General features: G+C 41.4%; 1 protein-coding gene across 1 annotated transcript in view; it reads right to left on the bottom strand.

Annotated features, from left to right (window-relative positions):
• Nucleotides 1-14,830, bottom strand: part of DNAH3 (dynein axonemal heavy chain 3) — a 128,787-nt gene that overhangs the window by 9,781 nt on the left and 104,176 nt on the right. The window contains exons 50-58 of the mRNA XM_090024694.1: nt 14,225-14,423; nt 11,127-13,268; nt 10,398-10,623; nt 9,856-10,100; nt 7,086-7,202; nt 6,048-6,202; nt 4,830-4,997; nt 4,283-4,425; nt 3,508-3,712 (exon numbers count right to left, since the gene is read on the bottom strand). Of these exons, the coding sequence (XP_089880820.1) occupies nt 3,508-3,712; nt 4,283-4,425; nt 4,830-4,997; nt 6,048-6,202; nt 7,086-7,202; nt 9,856-10,100; nt 10,398-10,623; nt 11,127-13,268; nt 14,225-14,423 (3,600 nt within the window). The remainder of the gene's footprint in view (nt 1-3,507; nt 3,713-4,282; nt 4,426-4,829; nt 4,998-6,047; nt 6,203-7,085; nt 7,203-9,855; nt 10,101-10,397; nt 10,624-11,126; nt 13,269-14,224; nt 14,424-14,830) is intronic.

Genomic DNA, 14,830 nt, shown 5'->3' on the forward strand with positions numbered 1-14,830 from the left:
AAACTAAGCTCACCGGGGTGCAAGACCACTAAATAACAACTGCAGAATTAGTAAGTCATGCAGCACAAAGGACACAAGTGAATTCCCAGTGGGTCTGACTTCTACCCCAGCCAAGGGATGGGACTCTTCTAGGAGGGCTGGGAAGCCAAGGAACTCTGATGGCAGATTTACTTGCCTGTATACAAATGCCAGGAGCCTGGGGAACAAACAGGAGGAACTGGCCCTCCTGCTAAATAAAAATGAATATGACCTCATAGGAATAATGGAGACCTAGTGGGACTCCACCTATGACTGGACCACAGGAATAGATGGCCATACGTTGTACAGGAAGGATTGTGTTGCTAAAAAGGGCAGGGTGTACCTCTCTATGTGAAGGAGCAATGCACTTCCCTACAAGTGGAGTTTGGCACCCAAGAAGGATGACTTGAGACTCTTTGGGTCAGATTATGGGGAGAACGTGGTGAAGGGGACATATTGCTAGGAGTCTGCTACAAACCTCCTAACCAAGAGGAAGATTTTGACCATGCATTCGCAGGGGAACTGGTAGAGGCTGCATGTACTCGAAGCATGGTTGTCATGGGTGATTCCAACTACCCTGATGCCACCTGGGAAGAGCACTCTGCCAAATCTGATCAGTCGTGTAGCTTTCTCACCTGCAATGACAAACTCTACTTGTCTCAACAAGGCCAACAAGAGGTAAGGTGCTCCTGGATCTAGTTCTGGCCAAAGGGGATGATCTAGTGAGCAACCTGAGAACTGAAGGGAAGTTGGAAGACAGTGATAATGAGTTGATCACTTTCTCTATTCATTGCAAAGCTGGCAAATCAGTCAGCAATGCACAAATCCTTGATTTTAGGAAAGCCAACTTTTACAAGCTCAGGAGGCTGGCTGCTGAGGCCCTGAGAAACCGGGATCAAACAGAGAGGGGAGTCCACGATGATTGGCTGCTCCTTAAAGACACGATCCTTTAAACACAAGGGAAGTCCATCCCAGCCCGTAAGAAAGGCAGCAAAAGGGATGGGCGACCCCTGTGGCTCAATATGGAACTCATGGACCTCCTATATCGGAAAAGAGAAGCCTACAAGCATTGGAAGTTAGGTAAGATCACCAAAGAGAAATATTCAAAACTGGTCCGCACCGGTAGGGAACAAACTAGGAAAGCCAAGGACGAAACTGAACTCAAATTGGCTACAGGAACCAAGGACAATAAAGAGTCCTTTTTCAGATACATGGGTAGTCTGAAGAAAAACAAGGGCAATGCTGGACTCTTGCTAAACCAAACCAGGCAGCCGACAACCAACATCCAGGAAAAAGCTAATCTCTTTAATAATTACTTTATGCCGGTCTTCCACCAGCCCAAGGGCCTCACCCTGCCAAACACGATGCAGGATTGCCAGGGTACGGGCGAACACACACCCATCACTGGTGAAGATCTCGTGAAAGAGCACCTTGAGAGGCTGGACAAATCAGCTGGCCTGGATGGAATGCACCCAAGAGTGCTAAAAGAACTGGCACACAACATAGCACAGCCAATGGCGAGGATATTTGAGAACTTGTGAGGTTGGGTGAGATTCCTGAGGATTAGAAGAGGGCCAATGTGGTGCCCATCTTCAAAAAGGGGAGGAAAGAGGACCCAGGGAACTACTGGCCAATCAGTTTGACCCCAATCCCTGGAAAGATATTGGAAAAAATCAAAGAACCATTAACAACAAGCTAATGGAATGCAACATTCTGAAAGACAGCCAACATGGCTTCACTGCAGGCAGGTCTTGTCTGACACATCACTTGGGCAAAGGAGAAGAGGTTGATATCATCTATTTAGACTTCAAAAAAAGCCTTTGACTTGGTCTCCCATGAAGTCATCATGGTTAAACTGGGGAACTACAGCCTCGACAACCTCACAGTCCAATGGCTTGGAAACTGGCTCCATGGTCGAACCCAGAGAGTGATGGTCAATGGAACCATGTCAACATGCTACATGGTGACCAGGGGCTTCCCCCAGGGCTCCATACTTGGACCCATACTCTTTAACATATTTATAAATAATCTGGATTCAGGTGTCAGAAGTGGACTGGCTAAATTGGCTGATGACACCAAACTATGGGGAAGTGTGATCACAGTACGGGATAGGCTGGCAATTCAGGCTGACCTGGACAGGGCTGTAAGATGGGCGAATCAAAACTTGATGACATTCAACACTGAGAAATGCAAGGTGCTCCACCTTTGGGCAAAAAAAAATCCACATCATACCTGTAGGCTTGGCAATGCTACACTCACTAGCTCCACGACCAAAAGGGACTTGGGGGTCATGACTGACCACAAGATGAACATGAGCCACCGATGTGATGCTGCAGCTAGCAAAGCAAATAAAACCCTGGCTTGCATCTATTGATACATCTCAAGCAAGACCCAGGAAGTCATCATCTTGCTGTACTTGGCCTTAGTGAGGCCGCAGCTGGAGTACTGCATCCAGTTTTGAGCTCCACATCTTAGGAAGGATATGGAGAAGCTTAAGAGAGTCCAGAGGACAGTCATGTGGAAGAGAACAAGTCTTATTAGGAGAGGCTCAGAGGCATGGGACTCTTCAGCCTGGAAAAGCGAAGGCTCAGAGGGCACTTGGTGGCAGCCTATAAGGGATGTGCAGCAGAAAATGGAAGAACATCTGTTCACCAGGACACCCCAGGGGAAGACAAGATCTAATGGTCACAAACTCCGGGAAGACCATTTTAAGCTGGACATAAGAAAAAACTTCTTTACCGTCCAAGTCCCCAGAGTCTGGAATAGACTCCCCCCAGAAGTTGTACAAGCACCTACCCTGGACACCTTTAAAACCCACTTGGATACCTATCTTGCTGGTATCATTTGAACCCAGCAGATTTCCTGCCCCTTGGGGAGGGGGCTGGACCCAGTGATCTTGCAAGGTCCCTTCCAGCCCTAATGTCTATGAAATCTATAGACTAATTTAAAGAATACACTAGGAGAGCAAGGGGAAAGGGCAATAATGGAAAGGGCAATAATGGAATTCTACTGGATAAGTCAAAAAATCCATGGATCACAAAGTCTGTCACTTTCCATTAAACTGTACCTGTGTTTAGAGTACTGGACTCTTATCAGTTCTATGTCTGTTCTGTACTAGAAGACTTCTAAAAGGGGTCTTGCATTCTGATGTAGCATGGACCACTCAAGTAGTCTTCAGCACAGCACCACACAGCTGAGCATGACGTAAAAAAAATCTTGCAGATAAACTTTCAATAAAAATCCAGAAGTTGTGATCTGTGGCAGTGGAAGAGGGGTCAGATTCTGAACTCCTACCACACCTTTCTGAGCATTTACTTGCAAAGGTAGCTCTCATGGGATTATTCATGTGAGTGACTCCTCATGAACGTATGCAAGGAGTTCACAATCTTGATCTATACAGGTGTTATAAAACAACCATAATTGAAACAATTCTTCCTGTTTGGCTTTCGCAGATAGGTTTTTGCAGTGTCAACCCCAGTGCTAGCCTACCTGGAAGAAGGCCAACCGTGCAAGAAGATCAGACATGTAGCTGCCTAGTGGCTTTAGAGAGGGATAAGATTTGGCTGCCCACATGGTTGGTACTTTGCCTACAAGCATGCTGCTGAAAACATCCTCCAGTTCAGATGACATCAACACTTGGCCTTTGATGGCTCTGCCTAAATTGACAAGGCTACTTCGAACAACTTCTGTCAGCCTATGGGTGAAGGAGAGATTGTTAATTTATCACTTACTCAGTATCTGGGCAATGGAAAGTCTCGCATTGACTGTTATGGGGAGTAGGTCAAAGTCATGGAGAATATGGTGCAAAATTTCTCCTTGATCTGTAATTACCAAAATTATTGTTTGGCTTTTTAAAATTGCCAGTAACACTTACAATAGACAAATAAATAAATTAGTAAGAGCTTTAAGCTTTACGTTCCAATTAAAATATTCTAACTTGCTGTGAATATAGGAGACTGAACAACTCAAAGGAAAACTAGCTTTTGTGATAGTTCAATTCTGATCCAGGCTAGCAGTGACTGAAAGTTGGTACATATCATATAATTCTGGTGAGCTGTCAGAGTCCCAGGAAGTAGTCTGTGGCCACCTTTAAATATTTTATGTAGAATCACCAGAAGCAGAATCTAATCTGTTCTCAAATGGTTTTTGCATGAAGAGTTTTATTACAAAATGTTTGCAGTTGACTCTAAAGCTTGTGACCTGCTGCTGATCATGTGCACAAACATTTTGGCATCTTTATTGTTAAAAAAATCATTGGTCCTACCTGTTGAACCTAATCAGTTCTTGCCTAAGAACTGTGTTCATGGATTCCTTATAAAGCACAGGGTATTTCTTCATTACCTCTTCCAGGTTGAAGTCATTTGGTAATTTGGATAGGATGTCTCGTGCCAAGTCTTCAACAGTTTTCTGAAATCAAGAGTTGGCAGATAATGAGGAATTTTTTTAATGATTTCTTTGGCTGATTTTTAAAAGCACGCTCCCCACCCCTGATTTGCTGTACAGCTTTTGCCTTCATATACAATCAAAGAGTTAATGTTGTCCTCATTATAGGAGAACCAGGGTGCTCTGACTGATCTAAGGCCATGCCAGGAGAGCATGGAAGGTGTGAAGCAGGAGCTACTCAGCACATCCATCATCAGGTGGAGCTGCAGAAGATAGTGACAAAACTGATCACATCCATATCAACTCCCATCCCTAAAGTAGTCAAGAGATGAGAAATATCAGACTCCTTCCAGCCCTAAGTGATGATTTGAGAGGATATCCTGAAAATGCCTTCCTAACTGTAAACAAATCTTCTTCCCCTCCATTACCTGTGGGGACTTGCCACCTCCCCCTGCTTCTCTGGGCAGAGTCAACAAAACTCCACTGAAAAGCTGATTGGTCTCTTGGTTGTCCTTAGTGATGTCTGCATTCTCATGAAGCCCAAACACTTCGGGATGTGTTGTAATTGGTAATGTTCTTATGTATTCAATGTAAGACTGCAAAGAAAACATTTCGTTATTGAAAGCATGCATTTAACGGGATATTTTTAATCTATCAGTAAGTGCAGCCCAACTTTGATAAAACCTGGTGAAAATGATGGAATACAGTGAAATGCAAGATGGCCAGTCATGCTCAAACACATGTGTTCCCCACATAAAAAAAGAAGTGTCTTATCCATCCACATAAAGAAATATAAAAGTTTTGAAGATTTCAGACTCATTTAGATCCTGATCTTGTAGCCCTCCTGCAAACAGAGAGCTCACATAATCTTCTTACATTAGCTAATGAACTCCCAGGCCTCTGAGATGATGTTAATACCAGAAGCCAGGTGGAACACTTTCAAATACTAAGAACGAGACTTGGGCAAGCCAAACCATTCAAACATTTTTATGAGTACTGACTTTGTGCAGGTTCATGTTTGCCTGAACCCACAAATATATTCCAGTATCTGGAAAGGCCCCCTCACCCCACGCTGCAAAGCCAGAGAGGAAAGCCTCACATAAGGGTTCTGATAGGAGAACTGTCAAGAGTCCTCCCCACAACTCATAGCAAGCTGTTTTGTAGCTAGGCAGCTGGTAGGAGGATCCCTAGCTATATTACTGGTGAGATTTGACCTTGGAGGTAGGTGGGTAGAAGGTTTGAGCCCATGGCTCTGGATAGTCATGCACACACCCACCACTCACTTCATTGAAGGGAAAAGGGTCTGGCAGGGCTGTGAGAGGGGGCACAGTGTTTCAGCAGCCTAACTTCTTTCAGCTTTCCAGAACCAGAGTAGTCCAGCAGTATAAAACCTACAAAGGAGCAGCAGCATTACAGTAACATGACCTGAAATAATGCAAGCCCATCATGTCTCACACACCGTGGTATTAGAGCTTTAAGTCCCAATTCTATGAATCCAGATACATTCTGGCATTGTTTAGGATCTCTGAATTTTCTGTTTCTGAGGGAACTGGAGACAGCCTTCACACAGCACATCAATCTTCAGAGTATGCATACAAACTTCTCAGTGATTTATCAGAAGATATTTCTGTTCTTCATTTCTTTACCTGGTATGGCCCATGGATTGGTATGTAGTACTCCTCCCCAGGTGAAAGTTGGTATTTGTCCTGTTCTATATCCTTAGTATAGACAATGGAAAGAAGTGACAAGAGAAGACGCCGGTCTTTGTCATCTGTTACTCTCCCACCATAGTTACATTCCCCTGAGAAATTACACAGAAAAACAGAGTGAAAAATTGGAAGGCCATTTATAACAACATAACAAAAAAATTACTTCCATCAAAGAAATACTTTGGTAAGTTAAGGGACTATGATAGGAAGTAAAGTTCAGATCTTTAAAGGTATTTAAGCATTTACTCCTATCGCTCAATGGGAGCTAGGCACCTAAATACCTCTGAGGGTATGGGCCTAACTAACTAGTCCTGTGGTCTCTTGAACATGAACAGCGCTTATAGCTGGTCTGGAAAACTGCTTTGCATACAAAGATGAACCATGCCATGCCTCAAGACTCCTCTTAACTAAAACTCATCTTTGGGCCTCTTTTGGCAGTCTTCATTTGACCAGCTAAATTCATCTTTTCTCTTTAGTTTTCACGTAACTAAACATAATACTTGTATTTGCTTTTGCTTTAGGGAAAGCAGACATCATCATTCAGAGGCTGAGAAGGGATGTTCCCACGAACAGATCTCTGTCTATAGGATGAGGTCCATCTAAGTGACTCTAACTGTAAGGAAATAGTTCACCTGCCTTTTACAAAGCACAGATTGGCCCCAGATACTTTATAACTGATGAAGATTATCATATGGCCTCTCTGGAAAAGTCAGCATTTGACCTACTGATTACCCAAAGTAATTTCAAGGCCACTGATATTTATGCTTTACAAATAGGAAACAAAACTTGAAAGTTCTGCTGGAACACTAGAAACTTTCTAGCTACACAAACTAAGACAGCAATTCATTTAATCAAATCTTATATATTGGGGTGATAACCGTCTGGGAGGGCCTAGCAAGGCAAAAAAGATACCCGCATGGAATCTAAATCACACATTGTCAGTTTTACAGATATTATATAGAGCAACTCTTATACCTGTTAGGTATGTCAGAGCTTCAAATGGGATTTCTTCATATTCATTCAGAAACATCTGGATCTGTCGCATACTGATTCTAAGATCAGATTCATTAAACTCATATGGAATATTCCAGCCTGCTCAGTTCAGAAGAGAGATGTGTCAGTAGTGCATTGCACATAAAAATTATGTCAGTGGCATTGCAGTTATTTTAGAAGAAGAGTCTCCTACTGCTAGGTAACTACCCAGATGAAGCCTCATTATTCTATTTGTTGCCCACATAGAAAACAAGTATCAATAATAATATCCCAATCTGACATTTTATACTTTCCTACCATACCATATGTAATTAAACATGTAGACATAGGGCCTGTCCCTTGTGGTATTGCTCACAACTGAACAGCTGTATTGAAATCATCTTGGCAGCATGAGCAGAGGAGTTTTGACTGACTGATTTCAATTTTTAACAACATACACAACGTGCCCATCTGTTTCACTGTGTTGGTGACATTCAAAACAACCAGCAATGAACCCCAGAAAACTAGTCAAATGACCCCAAGCACAACCCTAGAGGCAGGCTTTCTCCCTCCTCTCTTTCTCCATAGTCACCTTTTGGATTTAAAGAATACTTTTACAAATAACTTTCTCTGCGATCAGCTTTTTTTTAAACTTTTTTTTTTAACCTTTCAACTACAAATAGTCACCTTCTAGCAATCTGACTGATACCAGTTTAAATGAGAATAGTGGCTGCAATTAAACAAATTCTCACAAGAGTCACTATTCATCACATAATGGAATCAAAGATATGGAAATTTCCCATCCAAAAATACACAGAAATATCACAGTATCTTAAACACCATATGAGGTGACTCTTGGCAGATGTTGACTTTTTAATGATGATCATTGTCATGCATTTTGAATAACTGATCTGAATAAAACATGGACCTTATGTCACTGTTAAGCAAGCTACTCCTAAAAAAACTACACCCACTTGCTCTTCTAGGAAATATTTCTCTTAATTTTACTTCACGTATTCTGCACAATGCTGACAGCCACAAAATTCTCAACCACATATCAGGAATATCATGCATGGGAAGGTGGGTGCATAGATTTTGCACACAGAACAAATTCTTGTGATGAGATAGCAGTTCGATGTACATGTCAAATGCAGCCTTGTTGTATAAATGAGAAGCACTCCGTGTAACAGAAAGGTCTACATAAATTCTACATAAATTTCATATTTATCAAAATGGCATACTTGTAACTGGACAGTTTTATTTATATATTTTATAGAAATATTATAATTCCAGACCATTTTCTAAATATATGTTGTTCTAATGACTACGCATTAATTTACAAAAAATGTAACACAAATCAAATTCTTATGTTTGTTATTCTTTTAGAAGTTTTCATTTTATGGCCAATGAATTACAGCTGAACAATTTCAAGTGCTATTCCAAGCTACCATATGTACTGGGTTTGCTCACCAAAAAAAAGAATTGTAATGAAAAAGACAAATGATTTAAAATGAACATGTGCATAGACATTTTTTGGCCAAATAAGTTAATAACTGGAAGATGGGGGGTGTTGCTAATGTATAATTATACTTTGCAAAGTGACACTTGGCACCAATCTTTCTAATCTAACTCAGCAATAATTCCCATCAACTTCATTAGTAGTTCTGCCCCAGTGAGAATCTTGGCAGTCAGCCCTCAAAAGCTCAAACACCTTTGAAATGTTGCTTCACTGTGTTCTGTGCAATGCGGCCATACATAATAAAGGTATCCATCATTGTGTAGAAAAATCAAATTCCTGCAACACTGCTAGGGGTAGTGTTTCTGACTGGAGGCTGAAATAGGGTACATACAGACATTCAGAGAGGTTAGGGAAAGGTTAGATCAAGTTAAAAATGGCCACCCAATCTAAGGTAAGTTGGTATGGTGAGGGGCTAGAGGGGGGGTCTCTCTGGAAATGGGGGGACAAGCAGGCTCTGGGGGGGATTGGGAGGGCAACCAGGGTCCATGAGGGGGATTGGGGCAGCAAGCGGGGTCCTCGGAGGGGATATGGGGGGCAAGCAGGATCCCTCCCCCATATCCACAGGGGGATTGGTGGGGTCCGAGAGGGTTTGGCAGGACTGGGGGGGCTAGTGATGTCTGCAGCAGGGGGCATGGGGGGCTCTCTCCCCCACATCCCCCGGAACCAGGGACTATTTTTAGCCACCTGATCCCCCCCCACCCCTGCCTGCATCTCCCCCCAGCTCCATTTAGTTCCACAGCTCCTGGCACCAGCAAATGTCAGTAAAATTGGCACCAGAAACAGCTTGTGAGATGGGGGAGTTGGCAGGGTCAAGGGAGCTGGCTGGTTTGGATGAGGGGCCAGGGGCTAAAAATAGACCAGTGCTGGGGGCAGGGTGGGGGAGGTAGGGAAGGCTGGGGCTGGGCCCAGCAGCTGGGTTTCCTAGCTCCACTGGGAATTGTGCAGAAATTTAATTAGATCAGCCTCACCAGACCCAAGCTAAATTAGATGACCTCAGAGGTACACTTAACTTACATCAGTCTAAAAATGGCCGACTCAAGCTAAGTGTCCTAAACTTCTGTACAGTTCACACTTAGATCCACCTAATTAGGGATCTAAGTGTAAGGTCCGTACCTGCACGAACTGAGGTAGATCAGGTGGCCATTTTTAATATCTAACCTTCTCCAAACCTTCCTAAACATCTGTATATATCAATACTGTATTGTAAAACTATAACTTTTTTTCACAAAATCTATAGCATAATCAAAATCTTACCCAAAGGGCCAAAGTTTCTTCTTTCTTGTACCAAAGCATGGAAAAAGCAAAGCCCAAACAGTAGTTTTTGCCACATTTCTTGCTTTTGGCAACTACTAAAGAATGCAGGATCAGAGACTGGATCATTGAGGTACGATCGGAGCAAGTTTGCTCTAACGCCTTTGGGAGGCTCGTTGGTCATTTTGATGCCATTCTGGAGAATACTGACAGGAAACTTTTCTGATGGATAGCTAGTTAACCATAATCTGAATAAAGAAAAATAAAAAGCTGACAAGCTATCCTTAATCTTGGACAGCAGCATGATTTGTTTGTTTCTTTAAAGAACTAACTACCAACTAAAACATATTTTTAGTTAGCACTGGATTTGGTACAGTGGACAGATACATAGAGAAGACACATAGAGAGTCTTGGTTACACACCTCTAACTGCAATTTTAATTTATGTTTATGTCCGCGTACAAAAACACCCTTAGCCCTTTCACTAGCAACCCTAACAAATAAGAAATGTTCACATAGAAAGTGGCAGAACTGTAAAGCTCCTACCTGAATTTATCATGGGTACTTTCGGGCACTATCACTTCTTCACAGATTTTTTCTAAAGCAGGCATCCAGCTGGTTGCAAGATGGCAATTTTGTAACACTACCCAAGTCCCATCAATAATAGCTTGATATATCATTTTTGCTGCAATTGGGCCTTGGCCCTGGCCAAGTGAAATAGTTTGAATGCTTGTATCACCCATGCCAGCATCATCCGCAAACTTTAACAAACCTATGGTAGTAAATTTTGACACTATGTTTTAGTAAGCACATCCATATTGCATATTTTATTCTTAAAATAATTTAACAATATTTAATAATATTTTATTTTTATATAATTTTTAAAAACACCATTGCATACACTAAGTTAAAAATTAGGTAAAGGTAGAGTCAAGTACTCTACTTGACAATGTGTATTGTAAGCAATTGCTGTGGTAGATATCTAAGTTATTTTCAAATTGATAAACTGTTGTAACACAAACTCAGTGTAGATAAGAATCTTCCATCGAGTCTAAAATCTCTTAAATCAGTGAAGAGCCAGGGAGTTAGTCATTTCATCACTGGTACATTCAGGATACCTTTCCAACTCCCCTCTTCAGAGATGCAAAAGACGTGGAAAGATAGAAATATCTGAAAGCTAAACGTTCTTACTACTGCATAATTTACAGTTCTGTAAAGATGACTGATGAAGCTTACATTTATTATATATCAAGAAACACAAAGTATAAACCTCACCTGCCATAGGATCAGCACCTGGTGATAATACAAAAATCAAAGGTGCACAGCAATTAGAATCATTATAACTTCCTACAAGGTCAAAAGTAGGTGGCTCAATAAATGTTCTTCCCATATTCTCTGTGATGAACTCTTGTACTGCTGGAACAATTTTATCAGGTCTCAAACACCTGAGAACAACCAAACGCTCTAGCCCTATTAGTGTTTTCCACACATCTGGAAATGCCTCCTCTTGAGGTTTTGCAGAATCATAAATCATTTTCCATTTTGAAAGATTATCTTTTACATGATCCATTAGTCCCTGAAGGTTTTTCAGACTAGATGCACGTACAATCTCAGCCCATGATTTGTCAGTCAACCACTCAGGCGCTGGGTTAGCATAGGGATTATCCAAAGCAACACCTCCTGTCAACAGGAAACGCCAAACCTCATCATCAATTTGATTTTTTCCTTTCATTATTCCTATAGTCAAAAGAAGGGAGAAGAGCAATTTATCCTTCTCAAACAGTGAACGGCAGACATTATTATAAATGCTCACTGTGAAATATTCAATTATATTCTCAATTCTTGCCGGTAGGTCATCACTCTTTTTGCTATTTGCAATAGAGTGTACATACAAGTTAATGAACCAAATTAATGAATATTGGTACATTGGTTCAATGTTTGCTAGATCAGAAATGCAAAAGAAGATAATTGTTGAATGAACAGCTACTGGCTTATAACCCATCCGAGTAGCATCTATTTCCATTTCTGTTACAGAGGCAATTTCCTGCTTTTCAGAGATTTCTTCAGATAATTCTTTGGAGGAAGACAAAATATTAATTGCTGTTTCATCTTCTAAGATGTTTCCTTCAGACTTGGAAAGGACCTCTAGGATTTTATCTTCTATCTCCTTCAGTTGTTTCTTATTGGCTGCACTTTCTATAATCAGTTTATTTTTCTTTTCTTCCAGCTCAGGTTTTTCTTTTGCAGCTACAATTCCAAGAAGCTGGTCCTGGAGACCTAAAGGTGTAATCATAAAGTTGAGAAGACAAACTTTTACAGCCACTTCAGGAAGATAATGAGGATTCCTTAAACGAGTTGTTATATAAAACCTGAAATCTCTTGAGTATTCAATTATATTTTCACCTAGCCTCATGTACTCTACACCCTGTTGTTTGAATGTTAGCTTCAGCAATATAGGCTCTATGAAAGCATCCAGTTCTTCTCCAATATTTTCCAGTAAGACAGGTGTTCCAAGCTGGATAGCATTTTCCAGGGTCCTCACATAATTTGTGTCAGATAGTTTGATAACTGAAAGCTTGTTTGCTTTCTCCATATTTTTTATCCACTTGTTGGCTTGCCTTTGAGGGTCAATCATTAAAGCCCATCTTCTGGAGTTAGAAACAATTATACCATTATCAACTGAAAAAGAATCAATTGGCAGTCCAGCAATCTGCCAGGCACGGATTTTGACTGGCTCTCCTAAAGTACTACTGAGGCTAAAATCATTGGAGCATGGTATGTTCTTCTGCTTGCATAGAACCTGCCATTGCTTTTGACATTCAAGGCGATAATCTACAGTAAAAGCTCCCAAATAAGCCACCGTTCCTGATGATAACAACACATCACCAGTAAGGTCCGTGTATCGAACTCCCAACAATCGTGCAGCTTCTGTCCACCTATCTTTCTCACCTCCAAGACCACTAATCAATTTTTCAGCCCTCACCAGCTTCTGTGAACAGATTTCAATGTTGTTTTCTAACTCTTTCTTCCGATTATTCATGCTTTCAAACTCATCGTTCAAAGCCTGAAGACGATCCACCACATCCTTAAGCTCTGCACGCTTTTTATTGAGCTTCTGCATTTGGATTTCAAGTAAACCTTCTGCCTCCTTAAGACGTTCACGTTTTGGGGCAACAACTTTTGCTACACGGTCATATACCTCCATGGCTCTGACCCACTTGCATAAGCCTTCACAGGCAGATGATACATTTTTTATGACTGCTGGCTGAAAATCTGGATGATCAATAAATTTCTCTCTGATTCTTTTCATTATAACAGGAGGAATATTATCCTTGTCATAGGACTTTAAGCTCTCGAGAAATTTCAAGTCTCCTAGTATCTTTCTAGAGGGTCCCCAGTAGTCTTCTATCATTTTACCTGTATTGTACAAAAATATGAAGATCAGGCTTTAAATGCTAATATGAAAACTATGACAAATACTTTGCAGTGTCTTTTTACCACAAGTTAACACTGACAGATTTAGAAACTGCTTACATGAAAAAAACTTGAAACAGAAGCACTTTGTATTATTAAACTCTCTCAAATAGGAAACTGGTAGAAATCTTCATTAACAACATTAATCCTACGACAGCCAAATTACAAAATTTTGGGTTAAAGCTATATTTATAACAATTTTCCTAATTATTCAGGAATAAACTGTGAGTGTGCAGAAGAGAGAAAGATGGGAGAAAGGAGTCCTTTCACTTCTGTCAACCAGCGTGCTCATGTGTAACCCAGTGCTAACACTAGTCATCTCCAACCACAAAGGACAACCTAGCTTGACTAATTCTGTTCCACAGGTCCAAGGGAAGGTGGTTACCTATGGGTATGGTACAGCCAAAATTTTCCTTCTTTATATTCTTGCAGGGTTTGGCAGCAGCAGACTGAGAGGAGCATTCAGGGGTAAGGTCTATAGTAGATCTTCCCAGTGCTCCTTGAGATGTCTTCAAATCTTAGCTCAGTGTTAATGGAAAGCTGAAAAGGTAATTTCAAACTAAGACAGGATTTACATAGCTGACTGATCTGTCAGTCAGCAGTGTGATGAGGTGTGATTTGTCACTGAGTCAGTTATCCTGGCAAAAGTCCATAGTTAAATGTAGCTATTGTGACAAAATGGCACTTTTGCCTGTACTATTCTTCTTGCTAGGAGGAGAAGGGACAATGTGGAATAATTTATGTCGGCAGGTGTGCATCATTGCTGGTGTAGCTGTGTCCACAAGGAGCACTCTGCCACTGGGGCATCATATTCCTATACTAGCAAACACTTCTGGTGTGAATGTTTCAGGCCACAGATGACACAAGTACACCATCAGCTTTCCCAATGACAAGATTACCGCTGCCAGTTGGATCAGGCTTCCTCTCTGGTTTCATTCCTTTCATTACACAGATGCTCTCCATGACGAGCTTGACAGGGCCTGGTGGATTCTGCATGGCTTTGACAAGTGAGATATCCGAAGGGTTCAAGGTATCAAGAGCTGCAAGTGCAGCCTCCAGAGCTGGCATAGCCTCCGCAAGGTCCCCTTCACACTCATCCTGTAATGACATCAGGATACTGCTATGACTTGGCAGAGCAGGTGCAGACTGACTGCCCTGCTCTGAGAAATGCTAACATGGCACTAGTGAACCTACTGCTGAGATAACTTCATGAATAGACTCTTCATAACATTACTTGTCACACAGACAGAATTAATTTAGTAATCTGTCCCAACACTCTAGCATATTACTACTCTATAAACACTCTAACTGCATCCCACTATCATGACCTTTTTATAGTTAAAAGACTACAGAAAATTCCATTTCTCTATGTAGAGATCTTCTCTAGAGTAGTAAGTACTGAGAAGCAGAACATGGAAGTAACACTGTGGAGGGAGAGTGTGCTCAGCAGCTAATTGGGCACCTATAAACATGATGGAGCTTTGTTCCAACATGTGCTAATTAGC

This window comes from Crocodylus siamensis, chromosome 12 (assembly GCF_052110815.1).
Source record: "Crocodylus siamensis isolate JL-2025a chromosome 12, ASM5211081v1, whole genome shotgun sequence".
NCBI classification, from domain to species: Eukaryota; Metazoa; Chordata; order Crocodylia; family Crocodylidae; genus Crocodylus; species Crocodylus siamensis.